The sequence below is a fragment of the Lemur catta genome, chromosome 14 (genome assembly GCF_020740605.2).
Source record: "Lemur catta isolate mLemCat1 chromosome 14, mLemCat1.pri, whole genome shotgun sequence".
Lineage (NCBI taxonomy): Eukaryota > Metazoa > Chordata > Mammalia > Primates > Lemuridae > Lemur > Lemur catta.
The window spans coordinates 36,317,486-36,332,083 of record NC_059141.1 but is presented as its reverse complement, the minus strand read 5'-3'; the positions used below and the strand labels follow the sequence as shown (position 1 = coordinate 36,332,083).

Below are 14,598 nucleotides of genomic sequence, written 5' to 3'. Positions count from 1 at the left end.
AAAGCAATACTATACCATTGACACTATGGTTATATCCTCTGTGCTATAATGATATAGGACATGTGTACTTGAGGATCAAATTTTCTGCCTTTGATTTTGTCTATACGGCCTCATGTCTATTTTCCTGGAAAAAAAAATCAAAGGTATATTTAAACTTCAAAACAACATAACAAGAAAAACTTGAAATTTAGCTATTATTCTTCATTTGAGTTTTTGTTCCATATTGGTAGTTCTTACTTCATTTGACATGAATTCTTCACTGGGAAAATATGTTAAAATTATATGTATATGTGCATGTGTATAGATATCCCTGTCTCTTCTAGGTACAATGCTGTCTGTAAAATAAAATTAAGTCAAATGGGTTTTACTCTGTGCGAGACTGCAAGATATTTTTCATACTGTTTCTCCAATTAGTACAATACATGAAGTTTTTGCAGTTTAGTCTCAAAAGTGTTTTTTCAAAAAAGCCCCATCATTTAGGGTTTAATAGATTGCTGATGTCAAAATATTTCACACTTCATTCAAATACAAAAGATAGTTATAAAGTCATTATCACAGAATTACAAAAGAAGCTTCAAAACTATAGTCCTGATCAGTCACTCTTCTCATTCATTATGAGAAAACTGAGACCTGGAGTAGCAGGATAAATAAGCTTTATGTTTTCTTTAATTTTGCTTTGTACAAACAATAAAATATTTCATTTTTTAAAGGTCTTAAGGTCAAAAGATCTGCTTTTTCCTGCTAATAGCATTATATGATGATCGGGCAGCTTTTTGAGATTTATATTATTAGGTGAATTATGGACCACAAGCCAAATCTGGCCTACTGCCACCTCCTTGCATATGGCTTATGAACTAAAATGGCTTTTACATTTCTAAAAGTTTGAATAAAATGCTAAAAAAATAATATTTTGTGACATGTAAAATTTTATACTATTCAAATTTTAGTACCATAAATAAAATTATGTTGCAACATAGCCATGCCCATACATTTTGTACTGTGGCAGAATATGTGCTACAATGGCAGATTTGCGTAGTAGTAACAGAACCAGAATGGTCCCGAAAGCTGGAAATATTTACAAATGGCCCTTTACAGAAAAGGTTGCTGACCCCTGTTATCACTCTATTTGACATATATTAAAATATAAAATCACTATAGATAGTATACATATTAGATATGATGCATTTACTTTAGAGACAAAAATGTGTGTGTGTGTGTGTGTACCAGCATACCTCAGAGATATTGCAGGTTTGTTTACAGAGTACTACAATAAAATGAATACTACAATAAAGCAAGTCACTCAGATTTTTTGTTTCACAGTGCATATAAAAGTTATGTTTATATTCTGCTGTAACCTATTAAGTGTGCTGTAATAATATTTTTAAAAAACAATGTGCTTACCTTAATTAAAAAATACTTTACCGCTAAAAAATGTAAATTATCATCTGAGCTCTCAGTGACTCATAATAGTTTTCCTGGTGGAGGATCTTGCCTCAATCTTGATGGTTGCTGACTGATCAGAGTGGTAGTCAAGGTTGTGGTGGCTGAGGCAATTTCTTAAAATAAGACAACAATGAAATTTGCTACATCAATTGACTCTTCCATTCACAAAAGACTACTATGTAGCATGCAATGCTGTTTGGTCTCATTTTATCCGCAGTAGAACTTTTTTCAAAATTGGAGTCATTTCTCTCAAACCTTGTCATTGCTTTAAGAAGTAAGTTTATCAATATTTTAAATGCTTTGTTTTCATTCCATCAATGTTCACAGCATCTTCACCAGGAGTAGATTATATTTCAAGAAACTACTTTCTTTGCTCAGCCATAGAAACAACTTCTCATCCATTCAAATTTTATCATGAGATTCCAGCAATTCAGTCACATCTTCAGTATCCACTTCTAATGCTAGTCTTTTTGATATTCTCACCACATCTGCACTTATGTCCTCCAGCGAATTCTTAAACCTCTCAAAGTCATCAATGAAAGTTGGAGTCAACAACTTGCAAACATCAGTTATTGTTAATATTTTGACCTTCTCTCATGAATCATCAATGTTCTTAAGGACATATAGAATGGCAAATCTTTTCTAGAAGGTTTTCAAAATACTTTGCCCAGATTCATCAAAGAGATCACTATCTATGACAGCCATAGACTAATGAAACATATTTCTTAAATAATGAGACTTGAAAGTCAAAATTACTCCTTTATCCATGGGCTGCAGACTGGATCTTGTGTTAGCAGCCATGAAAACACCATTCATCTCCTTGTGCATCTCCATCAGAACCCTTGGGAGACTAGGTACATTGTCAATGAGCAGTAATATATCAAAAGGAATTTTTTTTTTTTTCTGAGCAATAGGTCTCAACAGTGGGCTCAAAATATTCAGTAAACCATACTCTTAATGTATGTACTTTCACCACGGCTCTGTTGTTCCATTTGTAGAGTATAGGGAGAGTAAATTTAGCATAATTCTTAAGGGTCCTAGGATTTTCGGAATGGTAAATAAGCATTGGCTTCAACTTAAAGTCACCAGTTGCATTAGCTCTTGCCAAGAGAATCAGCCTGTCCCCTGAGCTTTGAAGGCAGGCAGGCATTGACCACTCGTCTATACATAGTCCTAGGGGGCATCTTCCTTCAACAGAAGGCTATTTCTTCTACATTGAAAATCTATTGTTTAGGTAGCCACATTCATCAATTATCTTAACTAGATCTTCTGAGTAATTTGCTGCAGGTTCTCCATCAGCACTTGCTATTTTACTTAGCACTTCTATGTTATGACAAGGACTTTTTTCCTTAAACCTCATGAACCAACTTCTACTAGCTTCAAACCTTTCTTCAACTTCCTTACCTCTCTCAGCCTTCAAAGAATTGAAGAGAGTTAGGGCCTTGTTCTGGATTAGGCTTTGGGTTAAGGAAATGTGGCTGGTGTGATCTTCTAGTCAGACCAATCAAACTTTCTCCATATCAGTAATAAGGCTATTTTGCTTTCTTATCATTCATATGTTCACTGGAGTAGCACCGTAAATTTCCTTCAAGAACTTTTTCTTTGCCTTCAGAACTTGGCAAACTTGTGCAAGAGGCCTAGTTTCAGCCTATTTCAGCTCTCGATATTTCAGTTCTCTGACAATATACCTTTCTCAGTAAGCTTAACCATTTCTAGCTTTTGATTTCTGGTGAGAGATTTATGACTCTTCCTTTCACTTGAATATTTAGAGGTCATTGTAGGGTATTAATTGACCTAATTTCAATATTGTATCTCTGAGAAAATGGAGGCCTGAGGAGGAGAGAGATGGGAGAATGCCTGGTCAGTGGAGCAGTCAGATTAAACACATTTATTGACTAGGTTTGTTGTCTCATATGGATGTAGTTTGTGGCACCCCAAAATAATTACCATAGTAGCATCAAAGATTACTAATCACATATAACCATAATGGATGTAATAGCAATGAAAAAGTTTGAAATATAGCAAGAATTACCAAAATGTGACACAGAGACACAAAGTGAGCACATTCTATTGAAAAAATGGTGCCAATAGACTTGCTTGATGCAGGGTTGCAAAAATTTGTAATTTGTAGGAAATGAAATAATTTTATTGCAAAGTGCAATAAAAAGAAGCCTAGTAAAAGAACATGTGCCTCTGTGTGTGTGTGTTTGTGTGTGTGTGTGTGTGTGTGTGATATATGTAAATGAATCCAATTAGAAACTTGGAGAAATATAGTTCAGAGGTAGCAGAATTGTTGAACCCAAGGAAATTGCCAATATTCAATGCTTTTGTCCCATACAAATGACAATGAATTAAGACTCAACATAATAAAAAGTACATTATATAAAATTTGATGGCACTGTATTATAGAAGTATTTATAATGTCACCTTATACTAGCAAGAAACATGTACCTCATGATCATTATCAACACTTTTTTCTCCTGATAGTGATTTTAATTTATTTGGTGAATAATTTTTATGATTTTCCTAACTTAGAAGACCTTATTTTCCTGAATTGCCATTAACTTAATTATAAGCAATTCTGTATAACCAGGTTAAAATAAGAAAGAACAGAATAGAAGGAGATGAAAATGGAGAAAAAAGTAGGGATAAGATAATAAGGGGTACCCTACCAACCTCTTATAAAAGGGAGCTGTAAGTAATAAGGAACCAGCCAATGGATTAAAGCAAAAGAAAGTACATTCAGACTTACATTTTTAGGACTTTATTCTCATAGCTGGATGGAGAATGCTTTGGGGAGGTGACCTGAAAATAACAATGCAAGGTAAAAAATCTTGAATAGAGCAGAAGTGGGCAAACAGGGCTTATAGGAAGCATATTTAAGTGGATCATTTCATGGGACAGGATGACTGGTTGATTGCAGAGGATTGAGAAGGGAAACAGATATAGATGCTCTACATATTGTTTACATTTACTCCCAGATTCTGGATTAGAATATACCAATGGAATTTAATGAGAGAACACATTAGAGATAAGCAGTGTGGGGAAGATTTGCAGGCTAGGGAGAATTTGATGAATCTTGGTATATGTGAGATATTCAGTTATAGCCTCCCAGCATGAAGTATCTTTAGAACTTTATAGAGATAAATATCTGTGAATCATAAGTAAATCATCTAAACTAACGTTACCTATATGAGGTGATTTTTATCTTTCAAGGCATAACATGGATAGTAGCTGTCAAGAGGAACAAAATGAAATCATCTGCTAAAGAGTAGCAATATTTGTGCACATGCAATGTTCAAGAAGAGAATTGTAGCTTTCATCAGATTTTCACAGGCATATATAAACCAATGAAGGTTAATGACTTCAGGGCCAGGTTGTTTTAAAAGTAAGGACACAAGGTGAAGAAAGAGAATTCAATCAAAAAAGATACAGAGATCAGAGTAGTAACAAGAGGACAAGGGGTCATAATCAGAAAAAGGAAAATTGCACTAAATTTAAAAATTCAAGCACTAGCATAGTAAATTAGTAAAGGTGAAAATCAGATCATATTAACTAAGGAGTATACTGAGAGTGAGGAAATGGAAAAAGTAGGTATGAGCTACTTTTCAAAATGCTTGACTAAAGCGAGAAGGAGAGAGCAATGGCAAGGAGATGTTGAAGAGCTCAATTTAGAAATTAAAGGGAGAAAAGACTTGAATATGTTTATATGCTAGTGCCCCATCTCAAATTTCATATCAATTTTGACATTTATTTAAAAATGTAGCATTTATTTGTTTAATGTTGTTTTTTTCTTTTTAATAATCACTTGGAAAAGTTTTCTAAACTGAACCAGTAAATCACTAAACTGCAGGATCCTGAGAATGTGACAATTCCCTTTCATTTTTAACTCCATCCCCTTGCGTAAGTCTTTGCTAAATAATGTGTACATATAAACATATAGTGTACAATAATAGATAGTGAAGACTTGGAAGAGTGGAAGTGTGGAGAGGAATATCATAAAGTGTACAATGTATTTAATACATTATTTGGGTGATGGTTACGCTAAAGGCCCAGACGTCACTACTATGCAATATATCCATGCAACAAAACTGCATTTGTACTCACTAAATGTCTCTCTCTCTCTCTCTCTCTCTAGATAGATAGATAGATAGATAAAAGTAGCTGCATCTGAGATGATAGTCTCTAAAGGGGTAGAAGGGAACTTTATGGCATGATAGAAATGTTCCGCTTTGTTTTAGGTGGTCATTATGTGGATGCATGCAATTGTCAAAATTCATCAATCTGAATACTGAAGATCTCTGCATTTTATTTTATGTAACTTATACTTCTGTAAATTAATGTTAACTAGACCAAAAAAAGAACTTTAGCTCTTTTCTTATTTATTTATTTAATTTTACTAAATCACTGCAAGATAACACCCACTGAATGTGAATACAAGGATGTATACTATTTGCTATCAATTCCAGAAAGTTTTAAGATGGACTTCAAATGGATAGTTGATTTAGATAAATGCTTGAATAAAACAAATGTTATGTTTGTAAGTTAATGTAAAACAAACATAGTAGTTGAGACAATGATTTGACCCATAATAAGTTCTTAATAAATAATCATAAATTTAGAGAAAGTGTAATTTCATCATTGTGAGAAAAAGCTGAAATTCTCAATAATGTTCCACTAATTATGCCCTGTTTACCCAGTTATTTCTGCATTCCATGTATAGAGAAACTTTAGTTTCCAAATCTATAACTATTTCTAAAGCATATTTTCAAGGCAGGGTTGACTTACAAGAAAAGATTTATAAAATTATTTTATCTGAGGGGGAGGTTAAAGAATGAATCATGGTTCTCCTTAATTAAACATGGGAGGTTCCTTCAGTTTCACTGGTAGTGATAATTTGTACAGAATGTTGCCTTCTGTTGGGTGGGTTTTCTTAAGAGATTAATTGACATGAAATGGCTGTCTAATACCATAAATCAGAAAAACAATATTAACAAGTGAAAAATAAATGTGTATTAGACTGACATAGACTGATACGTAGTCCTGCTCTGCGAAACAAAATGTTTCTCTTTTGATAGTGCCTATCTATTAGTAGAAATAAAGCACCTGCTACCCTTGATAGCATTTTTGTCATTAAGTCATTATTATATGGTAAGTATCTTGTAGTGATTAATTATATATATTTCAGCTTATCTAACATCCATGACCCTTTAGATATTCTCTCTTTTGGGGGGCAGGAGAAAACAAAACACTTAGATTCTTGAGAATGCATGTAAGAGTATAAAATCTCATCAATTGTATTTTAAATAATTTTTTTAGGGTTGCTCTTTCTTGGGAAAGTTTCCAAAACTGGATAATATCCTTTTGCGTCATTTTTTTTCCAGTTGAAGATGTATTATTTAAGTTGTACTTACTACCTAAAAATATTTTTCTTTTTTGGTCTCTCATATGGTTTCTCTTTAATCAATAAAGCCATTAAAGTCTATCAGAAGGCATTAGTTTGGAATGTATATATAACCTATTTTAGATATTCATAATGATTTTTAGCATTTTATTTTTAGCAAAATGTTTGTTTTCTTGTACATATACTGCATAAGACTTCAGAAAATATAAAACAGATATAAATGACAGGAGATCTGTATTATCTACCGATATAGTGATATTGACACCTGTGGCATTATCTAATCACCAAATGTATACATTTAATTATTATGATTTGCAGAGTGCTTTCTACCATTCATCCTTATAAATATTTTATTCCAAGTGAGCAATATACCATTTGTTTGCTAAATATAGAATTGGTCTACTTGTATGTGCTTGCTAAAACTGGGTCCCATTATGGTTATAGTTTATTCTCTGAAATTTTGCAGATTTTCTTGTAGGAAAAGTAGCAAGGGCATAGGAAGAACCATACTTCATGGTGGATTGTGTATGGTTTTCTCCATGGAAGCAAGTAAAGGTGGACAGACTATTTGGGCACTGACCTGCCAGAACCTTTGGTCATCCTATTGCAATTGAACAACTTAATGAATAGGTGAGAGTTACTTCTAAAAGAAAGGTTTTCCAAGGTGCTAGGAAGAGGGAGGCAGAAGATATGGGAACAGTATTTCAGTGCAGAGATTTTATTGAGGATGTAATATACTAAGATGTGAATAAATTGTGACAGGTTTCAGTCTTAGAAGCATTGATACTATATATAAATAAAAAGAATTAATTGAATTTATACTGATGAGCCAGTTTGAATGCTAGGTGCTATGAAATACAAAAGAAAAAAATGGTCTGCCCTTAAAGAGATTTTGGATGCAGATAGTAGGCTTTCTCCAGAGAGACTTTTTTTATATTTCTCTCAGTTCATTATTAACACTCTGTTGTTTATACATAAATTTTCTTGCTACATATTCATTTACGCATGTGCTTTCTGTCTCTTATTTGTTTTTCTTTTTCATGATAATAAGTTAAGGGAGTTGTGAGATATAGCATTTAAGAGTTCTTACCTACTAAACATGGGGGAGGTCTCATTGTTCAATTTTACAGTAGCAGAAAATAGATCTGACTGTGAAATATCTAGCCAGGTAGCTAGCTGTCTATCTGCCTCCTTTCAAAATGCTGCAGGGCATATACATTGTCTCAAAAATTTATTGTGAAAAAGTCACTAGCTATGCAAATTGATGAGCTAATAACTTGGCACGCTGCCTGAGTCCGGCCATCCTTCACTGTCAACAAGTAAATGCCACATTCTCAAAATTGGGGGGAAATCTTTAATTTTTACTGAAGTTGTAAACAAAGACAACAACATTAATTAAAGAAGATGCTGAAATCTACTACTATTACACTAATGCATTTCACTTAATTTTCAAGGGACCTAAAATAAGCTTTGATAAAAGAGCTTAAACTTCTATTTAGAGATTGTTCATAAACCTATGTCATTATAGAAATAAGTTTTTTTCCTCTATTCCCACAGCTAATACAACTGTTTCTCTTTTATTTTCCATTCAAAGATATCAAGTAATAGAATTTATTGTAGCATCATATTTCTACTTGCAATTTACAGGTATAGCAAAAAAATATATGGCCACATAAATTCTATTAGGGAAAATTGTGTGTGGCCCCCACAATGAGCTCAAATCCTGAAATGACAGCAATTGAAATTGAATTATGTCTTAGATTAACCTTAAAGTTGCAACTGTGAACAAATGAATAGCCTGTTCTTTTTCCTGTAGTCTAATATCAATCTTTGGTGGACTTTTCACCAAGTATATTTTTTAAAGGCAATCAAAGAAATAATACAATATAGGGTTTATTTTAGAAGACTAGATATTAGAAATTAAACTTATTTATAAATATATCTATCTATCCATATCTAAATGGAAAAATACCTATTAGTGATGAAAACTACATTAACTGATGATAATGTATTACAGTACCATAGTAATTTTATGTTGTTTTTTATGAGTTTCAAAAAAATTTGGAACACAAGATAAAAATATAGATATTGTTCATAGTTTGAGTGCTTGAATTTATAAATATGTTTTTGAATTTGCAAATATTACATTGTAAGGAGTAAAATCTTTCAATCCATACATTCTAGCACACTTCTGGCATATAAATATTTATTTCCAGAAATGTAACCTTGAATGAGACTGGGAAAATTAAAGTTCTTCCTGGCTCTCCTATTCCTTCCCCACGATACCAATTTTATTGTCCACAGCTATAGGACTTCAGGATTCTGTTCTAAACTGAATGTAGTCCAATAATATAGGCTGCCTCAGGAAATAGTAAGTAAATTGAAGGACATAGAAACACATTTTATTCAAAATTTCCACAGTATTTTCAAGTTGTGTGTATGTGTGTGTGTGTGTGTGTGTATGTGTGTGTGTTTGGTTTTTTTTCTTTGTGTGTGTATGTGTGGTTCATTTGTTTGTTTGTTTTGCCTTGTTTTGATATTTTAGTCCAACTCCATGACAGTTATTTTACTTGGCTATAAAATCGTTGATTAAACACTTTAAGTTTGTTTTATTAGGTATCTGGAAACAAATTAATGTCATCCAATTTTAAAATTTCATAATGTAAAAATCATGTATGAACCTGGAGGACACTACGTTAAATGAAATAAGCCAGGCACAGAAAGACAAATAACATGCAATCTCACTTTTATGTGGAATCTAAAAATATTGACATCATAAAAGCAGAGGGTATAATGGTGGTTACTAGGGAATAGAGGGGGAAGGTAGGGAGTGGGAAATTTTTGTCAAAGGATACAAAATTTCAGTTGGGTGGAAGGAATAAGTTCAAAGCATCTATTGTACAACAAGGTGACAATGCATTTTTGAAAACTGATAAAAGAGTAGATTTTAAGTGTTATCACAAAAAAAGATAAGTATGCAAGGTATTGGGTATGTTAATTAGCTTGATTTTGACATTTCACAACGTACACATATTTTGAAACATGTTATACACAGTAAGTACATATAATTTTTATTTCTTGATTACAAATAAAATGGAAATCAAAATATCAAAGCATAGCTACATAATAATAGGTGAATTTTTATAAGAGAAAGTGATGTTTTGGGGGGATAAAGATTGCATAAACAATTATAAAACTGTCAGTTTACAAGCCATTTAGTTAACTAACATTTCCTAGAAACCTATCTAAACCAATAGTGTCTCAGTGTTCTTTTATATACTACTTAAACTGTCTCTTTTCACTCTTTTCAGCTCTCTCAATTTTGCCTTTAAAGCTGTCTGCCAGGAGTGTTGGCTTTATAAATACCCAAGTCCTTTGTTATTTATGGCTTATTTCTTTAATCATAATTATATTCTTTTACTAAATCGGAGAGTGAAAGCTAGTATGTTTGTTGGGGCAATGGGTTTATTTTGTTTGACCCATTTATAGTTTAATTTTTTAAATCTGTAGCCAACCTTAGAATTATAAGATATCTTATAGAATTAGAATATTAGAAGACCTATTAGCATTAACTCCATATTCCAATATGGAATTATTGGGCTTGATTGGCAGCTACCAACTTAGAGATGGCATTCCTCACCTATTTGTCACCATCTCATCAGGCTTGCTTTGCTCATTTACATTACCTGATGGATCCCTGTAGACATTTGAGTTTGCAGTCCCTGATAATTGAAGCAAATGAGGCAACATATTTTTCCTCTTAAACTATTTCTTTATGATAAAAATGCCATTCAAAAATTAACAAATGTCAGAACAAAATTTAAAAGTCTCTGCTCTGCAGAGGCACAGAACTTATATTTATTGCTAAAATGCATTTAGTTACTGTGATAATGCAATGATTACAGAAATAAAGTGTAAAATGCAAGCACAAGAATAAGAGCACCATATTCTGATTTGGAGTAAATATTGCTGTTTCAGGGATGGTATAGGAGAAGGTGATTTCTAATTAAGTTGAAACGTAATGAATGAGTAGGGTTTTAGCTCATGCCTGAGGAGTCAAAAAGGGAGGATTGAGAAAAATGGCTCCGGATATAGGAGTATATTGTGCAGAGACCTACAACCTACAGGAGAGAGAAAATAACAGTGATTTTCTGGTGAAGATCAGTAAGAATGAAGGCTAGCTATTTAGGCCAAATGCCAAATCACAGTTTTATATGCCACACACATTAAGTTCTGTTGTTTTAATAAAAAATGAAAAGATGTGACCATGTCTCCAACTCCTGTCACCTGATGGATTTCTACTCAACAAACACTGAAGAAACTCCCAGCTTTCTCCTCTGATAAATGGGGCACTCATTGTCCCAAACTTCTCTTCTTCAAACTTGCCACTTACATGTAATTAATTACCAACCTGGATTTCATTGCTCTCTGAAATAGTTTCTGATTTTAAAATAAAGAACCTAACTTTTTCATACAATTTAAACTCTAGCTTACAGATAAAAATGCATTCAGCTTTTTAAAGGAGGAACAACAGGCACATTTTCCTCCACATGTTCTAAGATGCTAATGGTTATAAATTGGTCCAAACATGCTTCACATTGAATCAGTGATTTCTATTTATACCCATAGCAAGGATTATGAAGATGAAAATTTCAGACATTATAAGAACTATGTGGAATACATAACTGTTCTTTTGCAATGCTTCAGTTTCAGGTTGTAGGCTGCTGACTTCTCTTTTCCTTTGTGTAATAAAGAGCTGGTTTTTGTGCTGGAACATTTCTGGTTTGTAGCTGACAAAATGAGAATTGACAGTTTTTCTTTTATTTTCCTTTCAGCTCACTCCTGTTGGCACCACAATATTTACAGGATTTTCAGGAGACAATGGAGCTACAGACATAGATGATGGCCCTAATGGACAGATAGAATATGTTATTCAGTATAATCCAGATGATCCGGTATGTAAACACCTATTTGCAATGTAATTTCACATGAGGAATAAAATTAATGTTTATTTCAACTGTTATTTATTATATTTTTCTATTAGCTCCTGGAACCACATTAGTAATAATATCATTATTAAAAATTATATCAAATTTGAATTATTTTTTAATATTTATACTATAGTTTTAAAGAAGCATTTTTGGTGGTATTTCTAGGCAAAAGTTTAAGATGTATTTATAGTTGCAAAATGCAATCTCTACTAAATTGTCATTATATTTGTGGACTCCTAATCATGCTAAGCATTCTAAACTAATCATTGAAGATGATATAACCAGTGTGATTGCTTATGCTTTATGGAACTTGAAAATTAATACCAAATGCTGCCACAACACTACACAGACACATGCCAAATGTATTTCTGGAGTTGCAAGCCTTTAAAATCCCAGCCATCTCAGCAATGAAACCAAAGATAAAGAAGCAGACAAAACCTCTAACTATAGGTCATTTTGTTTTCCTGCATTACACTAGGGGATTTCTGCATTGTTTTTTAGGCCATAAAATCATTTGTTCCAGTGATATATTATACAAAAAAAAAGACAAAATCAGAATTATTTAATTGAAGCTAGACCTGGAAGTATTGCTTGCAATCCTCCCTTTTTTCTTTTCTTGAGTCAGCTCCTGAGAATCCCATGGGCTCCTCAAAGCAGTTTTAAAACCATTTCTTAAGTAAGCTTTCTAAATTAATGTTTCTATTTTATGTTTAATATTAGAAATATAAACAACAGTGAAGTTAACATTTTGCCTTTATTTTTCACCTTCATATTTCTTATATGCACTTTAAACAAATAAACATAAAAGCAACTAAACAAACAAAAACCTCCAGAAACTGTTGAGCTTGCAAAGACTGAGAACTCACAAGATCTACTTCACAAATCTATTGTGAGAATTAAGTGCTCATGAATGTGTTTTCTCATTTTATTCTGACAAATAAGTTAGTAGTAGTTTTATCTCTATAGCACAGGAGAAAACAACAGATTCATAGGTGAAGTAATGTGCCTGATATTACACAACCATTTCTAAGGTATAGAGTCCAATTTCAGAGTAGCATGCACTCCACTCTTCCTCTATTGTGTTCTTATGAAATCGTTGTAGTACTGTGTGAAAATTTTCAAAAAATTTAGAGAAGAATGAACATTTAAAATAAAAATTCCATGAGTGTATCAGGGTCAAGGGAAGGTTTTGGAGGTTTTTGGGTTGTTTTTTTCCTCTCAAAGAGAATATCTCAACATGTTCTGTGGCAGACAATGAAACCAAGAGATAAGGACATGATGAGAATGTGACAGAAAAGGACAGTAAGTATTAAGGTTATACAAGAAATGAAGTGGAAAGGATCGAAGTAAAAGCAGAAGAGAAAAGGGCAAGAGAAACATTTTTTCTTAGAAGTATAAACATCTGACTTCACATTCTATTTCTAAATCATTATTTTGTTTGCTCTTTTTTTTTAATTAATTGTATGAGTGTATCATGTTTCTAGCTTACATTTTATGAAGGTCATTTTCTAATTTTTACTCCCCAAGCTGTAAAAATAAAACCTCCCAGCAAGTATAGAACAGCCAGTCCATGTATTTTAGGGAAATATTTATTGTGTGCATAAAAAAGAAAACCATCCAAGGTTTAGATACAGTTTGAGACCAAAAATATATTACTTAAAAGCTATATTTTTGTGAGACTTAAGTTCCTTGTTAAACTGTGCAGTAATTTCTCTGAATATTTGTAGACTTGCCATCAAATATAACATGTACCTTTCACTACCTACAGAATGGATAGCCAATCAGCCACACGCAGTTTCAAAATTACAAAAAAAAAAAAAAAAAAAAGGAAGAAAAATATATTTTGGCTAGCTAACCTCCACTGTGGGATAAATAAAGAAGTTCTCTGGGTATGGTTCTAATTCACTGGCCAAAAGAGCAATACATCATGCCAGCACTTAACTTAGGGCATATTGGAGGGGAAAGCATTAATCAAGTCATACCCTTAGGGAGAGAACCCACCTTTAGCCATCATATAAACTTAGTGTAAACCTCAATACCAGTTTCTTCTCTTATAAAATCTGTTGGAGAAATGCCTGATGATTTTTTTTAGTCTGCATCTATTAAATCTCTAGTAATTCTGTTTATGTTAATAGCACCATAATATTCTCCTGCTTATCTCTTAAGGTCAAAACAAAATTGTATGTATAACAAACTTATTATTTAACCTGAAAATGTGGCCACATCTGGCTTTTGGAACCACAGTTATAATTTCTTTCAAATTAGTCTCATATTGTATGGTTGATGATTGAAAATGTAGATTGTTCTATTTAAAATTATCAATTAATTTGTTTGTTTTTCTTCCACCTGATTCTTTATTACTCTTATTTGAAGTCACATATTAGTGATCAGCAGTTTCACTCAACGCATAGACATTTTGTTTGGCCACAAATTATTTTAAGCAATTTTAAATCCAATACCTAAAACTCATGAAAATTTACATTCAAATTTAGCTTTCTGTCCTCTCTTGACAAACAGAAATGACAACACAGGTCCTGATTTCCAATATGACAATAATCAGCTAGAGTTGAACTCTACCACTCTTCACACTCAGGTGTTACTTGCTTTGCTCATTTCCTTGCTTTACTTACTTTCATTATCTGATTCATCCTTGTAGACATTTGTAGATGTGACCCCTACCTTAGAGAAATGCAAAATACTTTTAATTAATTCTTTTTATCACTTTAAACACCAGCCTCCAGGATTTCTGATGAGTGAAAG

The 14,598-nt window shown here is 32.6% G+C and overlaps 1 protein-coding gene across 17 annotated transcripts in view; it reads left to right on the top strand.

Annotated features, from left to right (window-relative positions):
- Window positions 1-14,598, top strand: part of PCDH15 (protocadherin related 15) — a 634,897-nt gene that overhangs the window by 244,891 nt on the left and 375,408 nt on the right. For all 17 annotated transcript variants that reach the window (XM_045568054.1, XM_045568051.1, XM_045568050.1 and 14 more), the window contains one exon: window positions 11,683-11,802. In XM_045568054.1, coding sequence (XP_045424010.1) covers window positions 11,683-11,802 — 120 coding nt within the window. The remainder of the gene's footprint in view (window positions 1-11,682; window positions 11,803-14,598) is intronic.